The sequence below is a fragment of the Leiobunum rupestre genome, chromosome 2, assembly GCF_980474605.1.
Source record: "Leiobunum rupestre chromosome 2, qqLeiRupe1.1.hap1, whole genome shotgun sequence".
Taxonomy (NCBI): Eukaryota; Metazoa; Arthropoda; class Arachnida; order Opiliones; family Sclerosomatidae; genus Leiobunum; species Leiobunum rupestre.
Window position 1 is genome coordinate 65,529,817 of NC_143385.1, and position 14,285 is coordinate 65,544,101.

The 14,285-nt window shown below is 35.2% G+C and overlaps 2 protein-coding genes across 2 annotated transcripts; one reads left to right on the forward strand and one right to left on the reverse strand.

The window, feature by feature from the left end:
- Positions 1–1,918: 1,918 nt before the first annotated feature.
- Positions 1,919–9,692, reverse strand: LOC149958800 (phospholipase A2-like). The gene is made up of 5 exons (XM_090166192.1): positions 9,482–9,692; positions 9,220–9,419; positions 5,203–5,362; positions 4,982–5,137; positions 1,919–2,123 (listed from the first exon to the last, which is right to left on the reverse strand). Exons 1-5 carry the CDS (start codon positions 9,643–9,645, stop codon positions 2,027–2,029), a joined length of 777 nt encoding a protein of 258 aa, XP_090022318.1. The 5' UTR covers positions 9,646–9,692; the 3' UTR covers positions 1,919–2,026.
- Positions 9,278–14,258, forward strand: Lztr1 (Leucine zipper like transcription regulator 1). Its single transcript, XM_090166189.1, has 19 exons — positions 9,278–9,378; positions 10,140–10,534; positions 10,611–10,673; positions 10,741–10,797; positions 10,872–11,057; positions 11,120–11,309; positions 11,382–11,521; positions 11,796–11,942; positions 12,003–12,057; positions 12,124–12,327; positions 12,387–12,485; positions 12,550–12,700; positions 12,754–12,818; positions 12,888–13,004; positions 13,061–13,220; positions 13,282–13,463; positions 13,579–13,676; positions 13,748–13,934; positions 14,003–14,258. Exons 2-19 carry the CDS (start codon positions 10,389–10,391, stop codon positions 14,141–14,143), a joined length of 2,388 nt encoding a protein of 795 aa, XP_090022315.1. The 5' UTR covers positions 9,278–9,378; positions 10,140–10,388; the 3' UTR covers positions 14,144–14,258.
- The last annotated feature ends 27 nt before the right edge of the window (positions 14,259–14,285 follow it).

The following is a 14,285-nucleotide window of genomic DNA, read 5'->3' on the forward strand; positions in this document are numbered from 1 at the left end:
ATTAGTCCATGGTCCTTCCGAGGTAGGCCACTGCCCTGACGTCAAACGACATCCAAAATTATTTGCAGTTATGCCGGGTCGAAATTCGGATGAAGGCTCGATATTGTCTTTTTATTTTTTTGGTCGTGCACCACGATAACGCTCTGCAGTGGCGTAGACAAGGAGGGTTCAATGTCAACCCCCTGGGCCTACCTTGACTATACTAAATTGACACCCCCTTCTCGACACCCATCTTAATATTAACATTCTTGGACCCCCTTTGACGAAATTTTGGCTACGCCACTGACGCTCTGAGCCTTCCAATCAGAAATAAATCCGAGTTACGAATAATATCATTTTTGTTTATCATCGCACGGTGAACATACATATTGCTATTTTGATATGTTATGTTCCATTTAAATATAATTTAAGGTATCATGATGTGATTTTATAAACGTATTGGACGTCTAAAATGCAGTATATCAAATGCTTCATTTATTGAATTTAAAGTAAAAAATTATTATCAGTCTCGGATTGGCCATAGAGGTAACCTGCCCGATGGCGTGGATCCCATGGACCATTCATGAAGTGGGCCTCCGTAAACATGGTAGCGTTATAGTTGTTAAAAATGGAACCCTTAGTCTCCTAGCAACCAAAAAATATTAGACACAGTCCGCCACTGATTATTATAATGCAATTTTAGAAAACATATCGATAAACCAAGCAACATTTAAATTTAAAGATAATTAAAATGTGGATAAGCCTTGGTAATATTAGTGACTCTCTCTATAGCCAAGATAGCAATGCTGGAATCTATTGACGCTAAGGGAAAATGCTCTTACTCTGCGTCGACCGAAACCCGAAAACCAAAATTTGACGTTCGACGTCGTGTTCCAATGTAGTTATTTTCGCGTAAATGAAAACCAAGCTTAATATACCAAAAAAAAAGTGTATAAAGAAAAAAAGAAACGGCGGCGCGCCGTTCTTTGTATCGGCGGCGGCGGCTTGCGCCGATTTTCGGACATTCGGCGGCGGCGCGCTCGGCGCGTTCAAAATTATCGGCGGCGGCGGCGTTTAGCGGCGGCGCAAGCCTCTACGTGTTGTGCGTTAGCATTTGATATTCGATGACGTCAAATATGACATCAAATATTACGTAGGGTATGGATGACGCAATATCTGTGAAACAAACCGTTAGTGAAGAAATAGAGCTAGTAGCTTACCAACGATTCTATATGTGTAAGATCCTTGGGCATACTTATGAGTAATTATGTTACATATGGCGTTAGACGTCAGTTTTACGGAACCAATTAGGCAGTAGCGGCGCTAAGGGTGGGCTGAAGTGGGCTTTAGCCCCCTTGCATTTCTGAGAGGGGCCACATATTTATATTAAAGGGGCCACAAATTTATAATTAAGAGGCCACATATTTTAATTTATGAATTTTCTTTATCTCTAGAAATTTGTTTTATTGCCTTTCAAAATCAATTTGTTTACTCAATAAGATAGTAGACCATAAACAGATAGATTCGGGAGGACGGGAGCGGAAATTGAGAGAAAGTTGAATGGACAATAGAAAGAAAAGAAAGGAAATTTATGGAAATACCCCGGGCATGTACGTGTCCCCTCCAGGTCGGATACTAGGTCATATAGGGGTCCAGTAAACCCGATGAGAGCCGCAACAAGAAAACGACCTTGCTCTTCTCGCTTCCTGAAAAATGTATAAGGGGTTACTAAATTTGTAAAATGGAGTGAAGCTACACTCCATGGTTGTAAGGGCCACAAAATAATTAGCCCACCTGTGAAAAACCCTTAGCGCCCCTACTGCAATTAGGTAGGCCCTACTAGGTCGAATTGATTGACGTTTAAGGGGAGGAGCATACTGGCAGACCATGAACGTATCTTCAATTTTAAATAATTCCAATTCGTTCTGTTTCAATGAACTTTATTAGCTATTGATACAAAAGTACAGTATTTAACAGCATAAATATTAAATATTAATTTAATTTATCTTATAAGCGGGTAATATAATAACCTAAGGATGTTCGTAAATCATTTATTAGTTTCGTAATATTTGGCGTCGAAGAAGCTGAAAATGGTCGGTTTTTGGCGGTCCAATTCATATTCTTGGCAGGACGCGGCGAATGCTCTGAAATGTATCAATTTAAATTGGTTAAAATCTTCAGCTTAGTTTGTTCCATAAATGCGTAGTTAGTACAAATAATTATTGATAACTATGTGTGGAATGACGTAGAATTGATTAGTTAGAATGGTTTTCATACGCGAAAAGATAAAGGATAAAAGTACGGAACTTAAAGCAAGTGTCGGCTCGACGTGAAGTAATTCTTTTTACAACAGATGTCGCTAGCGTCGAAATAAAAACCAGATGCTTAAGCTACATTTTGATTCAAAAGGCGGGACACAAACGTACCCCTCGCGTTGATTGGCTCGTTTGTAAATTTGACGATAACTTAAATTATAGTAATTTTTTAACAATAGATTATTGTTATATATATATTATATTATATATAATTTAGGTTAAAGTTCACCAAGTAGAGTATAAGTTTTCTAATTATAATAATTATAAATGGTTCTCTGACGACGTTATTGTTTCACTATTTTGAATTTTGGCTTCCATCGACATTAATAGATGGCACCACTCTCTCCAGTAAAGTCGTTTTTTCGAAGAATCGGATAGATTCATTGCCATCTCTAATAACACGGGCCTTATCATATTACAGGTGGCAATGATAGAGCCGACAGCAGCCTTGGAAATAACGGTGGTCAGGTGGTCAAAGACCAGTTAATAATTGCTCAGACCAGTTTATTTATTCAAAATTTGGGGGGTCACTGGTCACCGTGTCCAGTTTATAATAATAATAATAACAAAAAAACAGAAGGTGACCAGTTTAATAATTAGAAATAATAGGAGACGACCTATTAATTTAAGGTTTATATCAATTTTGATTTCCGTATTCACTGGATTTATATGTACAGCGACTACGCTTACTACCGCCGCGGCCGCACGTCGAGGTTTTATGTAGAGTCCCTTCGCTCGCATCTCTCGAAAGAGTCGAACTGTCTAACCCCCCTCTGGCCTCAAACCCTCAATCATCTAGTGTCGCTTTCCCTGGAGTACGGTAGGCTACCTGGCTACGCGGTAACGGACCGGAGACTCTGGAGTTACGGGGCCTAGATAAAGAGAGATAATACGGTAAATTACGAAGGTCTTCTAGGCTATGGTAGTAGTCTTAGGTGAGATAGTACTATATTGTACTATTCTTGTGGTACTCATAAAATAAAGTTAACTATTTTGAATACGTGTAAAGTTAATGTTACCAACATAATCTAACTTCTAAACATGTAGTATAGGTTTTTTTAGACTTATAAATGACATTAGAACATTTTATATAACTTTAAGACCAGTTTAATAATTCATAAGCTAGGGGGTCACTGGTCATAAGGACCAGTTTAATAATTCATATGCTAAGGACCAGTTTAAATTAAAACCTTATTTCCAAGGCTGGCCGACAGTTGCTTTAATATAGGGACGTTTCAGTGAAACGGAATTTCTGTAGCAAGCTCGAAAATTCACTATCCCTCTATCGGGAAAAATATGCGTAACTGCGACTGCGCAAATGCGAAGGTATAATGCTTGGTTTCCACTAGCGGGCGTAATATTTCGTCGTTCAACTTTGGAATGTTAATTCTATCGTTTTCACGCTCGTAAGGAAAATATATTATGACTCGAGCTAGCCTAAGTCATCAAGCGACTTTTAAAGCCAGTAATTCAGGTGACCGGGTTACCACGTGAGCCAACAGCTCCCTACACTCACTACTACCGTTAACCTCAACACGTTTTTATGGAAAGGGAAACCGGATAGCTCGGGGAAAACCCCTTACACCAGTGGGGGAGAGAACTTGAAAACTCAACGCGGAAGGAGTTGTTTTGAGTTTCTACACAGTGCCACAAGCTGGGATTCAACCCGGCTCCTCTTGTTACGAGGCGAAAGTGCTAACCACTCCGCCACCCCACCTGTGGCCTTTTCAGCAGATAAATTCTGGCTAGCAGACAACAAAATCCGATTTACTCTCTTGACACCTCTTTTATAGAAGGAGTAATAAGAGTAGCCCTAAATTCCTGGAACGGACGAATAGTTTATGGTGTAGAGCCCCGGAACAGTCGAATAGTTCGTTTTAGAGTTAAAAGTGTACACCTTTAGTCCGAGAACAAGCGAAAAGAAACCACCTACTGTCGCACGGCCAACTTAGATATGTTCTCGCTATACTCGCGAGAACAGATCTAAGTTGGTCGTGACTGTCGGCACGCGCTCATTATGACGACGGACCCAGAGCGGCCAAAAGTGTGTGGTCATTCTAGAAATGGCTTTCAGTAAAAATTGCTCGTATTTTCAAAAATAATGGGGATAAAATTCTAAACCATGTCAAACAATATTACTATATGTATATTAAACATGATTATCTAATTGTTTTGGGATACATTTTAGTATTTTCAAAATTCGAGTCATAATTTGAAATGGCGTTAATCCTTGGCTATAAGCGAACCGGGGTGAAGCGATTTCGCACGTGTGAACCAAGAATTATCGTCGGCGGTCACAACTGGCATTCAAACCGATCTAAACTGGGTTTTAGGCTCTAGTGTGAACGTGGCTAAGGAGAACGCAACCCGTCCAAAATCATGCATTTTATTGCGTACAGTTTTCATTGACTGGTCGCTTTAGCGCCTGCTGCCGTCGGAAGGGAAAAATCCGGAAATTGTCTTCCCCCCTTTCCGTAAAACATTCAGCATAAAGGCTCGTCCAATGAAATTGTACGCAACACTGCGTTAGCGTGTTTAAAGGCTAGCAGCGTTCTCCTTGTGTTTGTTGCTCCTAGTTGGAACTGTCTACCGCGCATGTGTCCGATAATATGTCTTTAAGGCATATGCATGGACTAATTAATTAGTCCATGGCATATGCTTGTATTCATAAACTTAAACGTGCTCACCGATGCTTTCTCTTCAAACACTTGACAATCGGATAGTTTTCTTCGAAGCATTTGACTTGTAGAATGTTGAAGTACATGTTTCCGATTTCGTTGGTGACCCTGGTGTTCCCGTACCGCAGACACTTCAGGAAATGGTAGTCGCAAAAGCAATGACTCCTGAAAATTTCGATTAATTGTAATTGGTAATGATCACCTCATTACGTAATTAGTTGACGGCTTGCCTTGTGATTAAATCCGTATTTTGGAGGCCGTATTTCTCCTCCATCGCGGCCATAGAGTCGTTGCAATGATCGTGCTCTCGGCAACAAATATCAGCTTCTTTTTGGGTACCCAAGTCTTCGTAACTCTCGGCTACGTCACCAGCCCCGCACCATTTCGTTCCTAGAGGGACAAAGACGTTTGTCTGTCCTTAAATCTGTTTCTATGATACTTTAAAACTATAAGTCGATTATTTTACTTCGATAATATTGTTTTAAGTCGATTATATTGTTTTAAGTTGGTTATATTGTTTTAAGTTGGTTATATTGTTTAGGTCAATTATATTGTTTTAAGTCGATTATATTGTTTTAAGTCGATTATATTAAGTCGATAATATTTTTTAAGTCGATAATGTTGTTTTAAGTCGATAATGTTGTTTTAAGTCGATTATATTGTTTAGGTCAATTATATTGTTTTAAGTCGATAACATTATTTTAAGTCGATAATATTTTTTAAGTCGATTATATTAAGTCGATAATATTGTTTTAGGTCGATTGTATTGTTTTAAGTCGATAATATTGTTTTAAATCGATAATATTGTTTTAAGTCGATAATACTGTTTTAAGTCGATAATATTGTTTTAATTCGATTATATTGTTTTAGGTCGATTATATTGTTTTAAGTCGATAATATTGTTTTAAGTCGATTATATTGTTTTAAGTCGATTATATTGTTTTAAGTCGATTATATGGTTTTAAGTCGATTATATTATTATAAATCGATAACATTGTTTTAAGTCGATAATCTTGCTTTAAATTTACGATATTTTTGAAGTCGATAATATTGTTTGAAGTCCGTATTCTGGTTTTAAGTCGATTATATTGGTTAAGTCGATAATATTGTTTTAAGTTCATAATATTGTTTTAATTCGATTATATTGTTTTAGGTCGATTATATTGTTTTAAGTCAATTATATTGTTTTAAGTCGATTATATTGTTTTAAGTCGATTATATTGTTTTAGGTCGATTATATTGTTTTAAGTCGATTATATTGTTTTAAGTCGATTATATTGTTTTAAGTCGATTATATTGTTTTAAGTCGATTCTATTGTTTTAGGTCGATAACATTGTTTTAAGTCGATTATCTTGCTTTAAATTGACGATATTTTTTGAAGTCGATAATATTGTTTTAAGTCTGTATTATTGTTTTAGTCGATTATATTGTTTAAGTCGATAATATTGTTTTAAGTCGATAATATTGTTTTAATTCGATTATATTGTTTTAGGTCGATTATATTGTTTTAAGTCGATTATATTGTTTTAAGTCGATTATATTGTTTTAGGTCGATTATATTGTTTTAAGTCGATTATATTGTTTTAAGTCGATTATATTATTATAAATCGATAACATTGTTTTAAGTCGATAATCTTGCTTTAAATTGACGATATTTTTGAAGTCGATAATATTGTTTGAAGTCTGTATTATGGTTTTAAGTCGATTATATTGGTTAAGTCGATTATATTGTTTTAACTTGATAATATTGTTTTAGGTCGATTATATTGTTTTAAGTCGATTATATTGTTTTAAGTCGATTATATTGTTTTAAGTCGATTATATTGTTTTAAGTCGATTATATTGTTTTAAGTCGATTATATTGTTTTAAGTCGATTCTATTGTTTTAAGTCGATTCTATTGTTTTAGGTCGATTCTATTGTTTTAGGTCGATTATATTGTTTTAAGTCGATTATATTGTTTTAAGTCGATTATATTATTATAAATCGATAACATTGTTTTAAGTCGATTATCTTGCTTTAAATTGACGATATTTTTTGAAGTCGATAATATTGTTTTAAGTCTGTATTATTGTTTTAAGTCGATTATATTGTTTAAGTCGATAATATTGTTTTAAGTCGATTATATTGTTTTAAGTCGATTATATTGTTTTAAGTCGATTCTATTGTTTTAGGTCGATTCTATTGTTTTAGGTCGATTATATTGTTTTAAGTCGATTATATTGTTTTAAGTCGATTATATTATTATAAATCGATAACATTGTTTTAAGTCGATTATCTTGCTTTAAATTGACGATATTTTTGAAGTCGATAATATTGTTTTAAGTCGATAATATTGTTTTAATTCGATTATATTGTTTTAGGTCGATTATATTGTTTTAAGTTGATAATATTGTTTTAATTCGATTATATTGTTTTAGGTCGATTATATTGTTTTAAGTCGATAACATTATTTTAAGTCGATAATGTTGCTTTAAATTGACAATATTTTTTTAAGTCGATAATATTGTTTTGTTTCGTAAGTACGACTTTTTTCTCAAATATTTTCCAAATAACTATTCAGAACATGACATCAGCAGAAATAGAAAATCGACTCGCTATCGAGGTGAGGACAGAAGTATGTAAGATAATTTTTTTGAGATAAGTATCCCTCTAGGTTGTAAATATTAAATTTGTAACTAACCAGGCTCAAGGCAATTTTCAATGGGCGCGATGTTCCCGCCAAAGCCGCGGTTTTATAGAAAATCTCAAGGCTTAACATTTTCCGTTATTTCTTTTGATTTAACACGTAAAATGTAGAAATTAAACTGACTTATAACATTTATAAACCCTATTTTACCGTTTTAAGAGTTTCATGAAATTAGTTTATAACGTATTTGTCTTCGTAAACGCAGAAGCCTATTTCAGCCTAGCAGTACAGTTAGATGAATACTTACCTTGAAATGTGTATTATGAACTTCTGGTGAGACGTAATAGCGAGTGGAAACCTACTATAATTATTATTATTGTAACTAACTTCTTTTTTTTCGTCCGCTCGATCTATTAATTTTCAAAACCTTCATAAAGGAACCACTCTAGCAACTGTTCAATCAGTCAATAATTCTGAATCAAGCAGACGAATTTAAAAGTCAGTAGTTTTATTTTATAAATGTAGATGTCACTATATTCATATTTTTCTCACGCCCGAGGCTTGTAGGCAGGGTTGGCACAATTTTGCTAAGGGTGGAAAACCAGTTGGAAAAACTAGTTCCGCGGTTTTTTCCACCTATTGTTTTCCTGTTAAAAACCGTGTGGAAAATCGTACTTCGATGGTTTTTTCCACCTCTAGTGGCAAAATTCAATAAAAAATAAATAATAAAAGCAGTATATTCTTCTATTCTATTCACTCTTCTTCTGCCCTTTAATAATAATAATAATAATAATAATAATAATAATAATCAGCTAGGCTAATACCCAAGGCACCACCTTAGGCCTAAGTCATCAAGCGACTTTTGAAGCCATTAATTCAGGTGGCCGGGTTATCTATCCTATTTGCAATGACCAAATTAGTCACTTAACAGATATATCAATGATTAATTTAGCATGAAAAGAGTCTTTTCCACTTTTTTCCGGTTTTTACCAGTTTTTACCACATGTCCCGGCAAAAACCTGTTTTTGCCAACCCAGTTGTAAGAGAGATGAGTCGGTCCGGCTAGTTTTAAAGCCCGACCCGACCTGATTAAAAAATACCAAATTGAAACCCGACCCGACCCGCCAAAATTATTTATTTCGAAAACCCGACCCGACCCGATTAAAAAATACCAAATTGAAACCCCACCCGACCCGCCAAAATTATTTATTTCGAAAACCCGACCCGACCCGGCCCGCCCCGCCAAAGTTGAAACCCGACCCGGCCCGGCCCGATAAAATTTAAATTTTTTTAAATCCGACCCGAACAGGCCCGATAAAATTGAAACCGGCCCCGACCCGAAAAACTTGCACTTTTTATGTTTATAGTCTACGCTTGAACTAAATGCTAGAGCGGCCTCCCAGATTCAAATTTTGTAAGTATATATGGGGCTTGTAGCTCTTTGAGAAACGGTTAAAAATTATAAAATTAAACTTGACCCAACCCGACCCGCCATTAGCGGGCACAAGACTCATCTCTAGCTTGTAGAGTCTGTGTTACCGAAAGCTCTCAGTAAAAATTTACAGGTAAAGAATACAACGCATCATATTTATGTAAGAAAAAAGATCAAAGAAAATACCTGGATAAATAAACAATTGTCTAATTCCTCTGCTGGAATCGTAATTCAAGACGGAACTCCCTGATCTGACAATGATGTCGCCTTTTTCATCAACAGTCACCATTTTATCGCATTCCTTCATCCACATGTTTAGTTTCTGTTTCGGTAGGACCGTTTTGGGTATATTTGGATTACTTTTGAGAATTTCGTCTATCACTTTCCTAAACAATACAAATTAAGTTTTTAAATTTAATTTTTAACTTTGGGTTAAATCTTAGCTTACTTTTCCCCATATCTTAAACAATTAGCCATTTTTAAATTGCCATTATCGTTAGTTTCCATTTCGGCCACTACCATGTGTTCGGCGCTTTTGTCCACGTAAAATCTAGTTTCCTGAGTTACCGCTAGACCTAGTGTTAAAATAAACACGATTTTGTTTAAATACATTTTGATTTATATTGATTAAACCCTTAACTACGCCCGTCTCGATCTACGGAAGATTATATTTAGTTTCAGTAAAAATCGATAAATTTTTCTTATATACCCCCAGAATTCAATGTAAAATCGTCAGTAGCCTCCATATGTCATAAATTCGTCACATTTCAGTGTCACATTTAGTTTATAGGTTATTTATGCTTCTAAAGCGCCGGTGAAAGTTTATAGAAATAAGGGGTTGCCCCTGAATGACTTACGAAGGATTGTTAAATAATTCATTAGTTTTATTTTGTAAGTAAGTTAAAGTCAAAACAATATTACAGGTTTATTTAAGGATTCACGTATTTATCAGATATTTTCAATGTCCGAGATTTATTCAATTCGAAATAATTTATTTTCGCGCTTATATATATGGCTGGCGCTAACTACGTTATCTAGTTAGCGGACACCATTTCCCATTTGCATTTCCCGTTTTTGTTTGTAATTTTTGCGGTTTATGTGTCTAGGTCAATGTTGAACTATGTATCTGTTATAATTAGCTAATTTCGATGCTAATTTATCCCATATTCATTGGTATTTACGAGGATTCTATTAGAACCTTTAATATAAACATGTCTTTGGCGTTTTACGCGAAAATTATACTGAGAGAACAAGGCCTAAAAAAACTCAAGATTGACAAGTTACGTTAAAGGTTAAATTTTCTTACTCAAACCCCCGCTGTCCAAGTCATTTAAAACTAAATTTGAAAAACAACCATGGCCATCGCGAGACCCCCTGGAATGGAACCATGGGAATCAAATTGGCCAGAAGGGACTGAATTTTTATCACTGGATTTTGGTCCATTTGAGACTGTCCATCGCTGGAAGCGAATGCCCGAATGTGACGAATTTGTCGGAGCTAGGTCAGTATTTGGGTGTACAGTAATCAATTTATTTTTTACCTAATTAACCTATGTTTCATAATATTTTTTACGAAAGACGTAGCAAGCATACCGTTGTAGCCTACAAGGATGCAATTTATGTATTTGGTGGTGATAATGGGTAGGCACTCTTCATTTTATTTTACTTGCAAAGAGTGCTCTCTATTTAACCTTCAGCTTATTGACAGGAAACATATGCTTAATGATCTCTTGCGTTTTGATGTAAAAGATAAATCTTGGGGAAGGTAAATATAACTTAAGTTAAATTGGTACCTGTATTTTTTTGACGTATGAGGGTAATTTTTTTTTGTAATTTTAGAGCGTTTACTACGGGACTACCACCTGCACCTAGATATCACCATTCAGCTGTTGTTTATGAAAACTCTATGTTCGTTTTCGGTGGCTATACTGGGGACATCCACTCTAACTCGAATTTGACAAATAAGAATGATTTATTCGAGTATAAATTCACGACAGGTCAATGGATCGAATGGAAATTTGATTTGTTAGCATTTTTTTCTTTTAAAATCTTAATTTTTGTTAATTAATGCTTGATTTTCTCTTTAGACCATTGCCATTTCAAGACCATAAAACGAAACAATCATGTGCAAGAATTCCGGTCCCTGCCTGCAGATCAGCGCATGGTGCAGTTGTATATGATGGAAAACTCTGGATTTTTGCTGGTTACGATGGTAATGCTCGACTTAATGATATGTGGACTGTATCTTTATTTGGAGATCGCAAAGTTTGGGAAGAGGTATGTTTATTGAAAAACGATAATGAAGTCTATTAATGGGAGCGTATAATGAATGTTTGGAACTTGTATTAGGTACCTCAAAAGGGAGATTGCCCTCCGACTTGCTGTAATTTTCCCGTTGCTGTCGCGAGAGACAGTATGTTTGTTTTCTCAGGCCAGAGTGGTGCTAAAATTACAAATACTCTGTTCCAATTTAATTTTGAAGGAAAATAGTACGTTGTTTTTAATATTGGACGTAATTAACCAGAAAATAGTTGATTTTATAAAATAAAAAGTGGTCTTGTAAGACGCAACTTTATTAGTATACTTTTTCTAACGAGTGATTTGCACGTGCGCTAGAAAAACCTATATTCCTCGTGCTTGTACACTTGTAAAAGCAAGAGATTGTGACGTAAGAGTCACATAAAATCAAAAGGCCACGTTACTTTATAAAAAGAACTATTGGATTTAATCATTACATTATGACGATTCTTATTTTCTTGTTAGCTGGGCTACCATTTCAACTGAACATATTTTAAGGGGAGCTCCACCACCTCCTACCCGACGATATGGACATACGATGGTTGCTTTTGATCGACATCTGTATGTTTTTGGTGGTGCTGCTGATAACGCTTTACCAAATGAACTACACTGGTAATCTACATTAACTCTTAGTGGATTATCACAAATTTTAAACCACTTTTTGATTAATAGTTTTGATTTGGACTCTCAAACCTGGTCTACGGTTACCCCTTCCAATGATAGTCAGGTACGTTTTTACGTAAGTATGTAATTAAACAGTATATTCTGTTTAACTATATCTTCGTATTTACAGATTCCATCTGGCCGTCTATTCCACGCATCTGCCGTTATCGGAGATGCAATGTACATATTCGGTGGTACTGTTGATAACAATGTTCGTAGCGGTGAAATGTTCAGGTTCCAATTCTCCTGTTACCCCAAATGTACCCTTCACGAAGATTTTGGACGTCTTCTCGAAACGAAGCAGTTTTGTGATGTTGAATTCATTGTTGGACCAGTTAAGTATTGGATTTAATATTTAATCTGTGGTTATTCTAATCGTCTAAAATTGTTTAGGAAGGAACTAAAATTCTGGCTCACATTGCATTTGTCACGGCACGCTCCGAATGGTTGCGTACTCTCATTAAAAAAGCCAAAGAAAAGCAGAAGGAACAAGTAATTCATAGAAAAACAACTTACAAAATTGGTGTTTCGAAAGTTAAACTTTTGTTTTCTGTAGATGGAGAATAGTTTATGCCAAGATCAGTTGGAAGGATCTAGAAGTCAGGACATACCTATGCTCCAAGTTGTGTTACCCGATGCAGTCCCTGAAGCATTCGAACTTATTTTGACCTATATTTATACGGACAGAATTGATCCCACCAAAAAAGGTACTGTTTAGAAAGATAAAATTAATAGTTGACCTAAAATGTTATTTTTTTAGGCAAAGATCCATTTAGTAACAAAATTGTTCTGTTGATGATGGATGTTTACCGTTTAGCTGTTAAGGTGAAAACCCCCTGCTTTTGGTTACTTAAATTTTTAAGCATTTTTCATAGCTCTTGTTTTAATCTCTAGTTCCACATGAGACGGCTAGAACAACTTTGCGTTCAATACCTCGAAGCCGCGATAAACCACAAGAATGTTCTTGTTGCCCTGCAAAATGCGTCTGATTTGAAGCTGGACTTCATTAAGGTTGTTTATTCCGTACATTAAATTAATGCATCATCTAATGATTTCTATATCTTTAGGAATTTTGTTTGAGATTTATTGTCAAAGATAATAATTACAACTCTATAATTATGAGCACAGAGTTTGAAACTATTGCCCAGCCATTAATGGTAGAAATAATACGAAGACGACAAACTGTAGGTATTCGCCGACTGATTGAGCCTAATTTTGATTCAACAGGTAAGATCTGGGTGTACGTGATGTAATTTCCAAGTGTAAAATGTATTTTTGTTTCCATTAGTTGGTACAACCCTTGAAGAAGATATGAATAATTTCCTAAAAAGTACTGGAAGGGAATTCTGTGATGTAGTTTTGATGTTAGATGAACAACCGATCCCTTCCCACATAGCTATTTTAGCTGCTCGTTGCAGTTATTTTGAAGCTATGTTCCGATCTTTCATGCCCCAAGATAATTTAGTTACTGTAAGTATAAATTTACCATTCGCCGTAAAATTTTTCATTCTTGTCAGTTTTTTACAATAATGAGGGTGTGTTCTACTATTTTATGAAATTTTATTATAAAATTGTTTCTTTTTAGATTACGATTGGTGAAATGATTCCTTCAGCTCAGTCATTCAATACTCTCTTGAAGTATATTTATTATGGAGAAATTACGATGCCCCCTGAAGATTCTCTGTATCATTTTCGATTCAATAATTTACAATGGAGTTTATTTTTAAGCCTTGGATCCTTAACTCTTGATTTAGCTATTTATTCTCGGCACCATTCTTTTATGGTTTTACGAATAATCGCCTCCAAGCATTTTGTAAACAAAACTTAGAAATGAATGTAACGTTTGAGAATGTTATTCAGATTCTGGAAGCAGCCGACAGGATTCAGGCTACAGACATGAAGAAATATGCCCTGAATTTAATTGTACACCATTTTGTTAAGGTATTGTGTAATTTGTGTTCCATTTAACTGAGAAGTAGAAGCAATTTTTTAATTTTTTTTATTTTTAGGTGGCTAAACTGCCTCGTATGAAGAGTTTGAGCCAAAAGCTGCTCTTCGATATTCTGGAAGCTTTAGCTGATGATATGAGTGAATCAAAACTGTGCCAAGATATGTCATCTGTCAGTTTGTGCCTTGATAATTCCAATTAAATATGGAATTTAAGTGTATGTGATGGGAAATGATTCTCAATAGACATATTGTAATCAACGTTCTTGTTTAACAGCTTTATCTTATCTGTAGATGTAAAATAAAATATTTATATGATGTCTTTTAGTGTTTTTTCAAGCCATG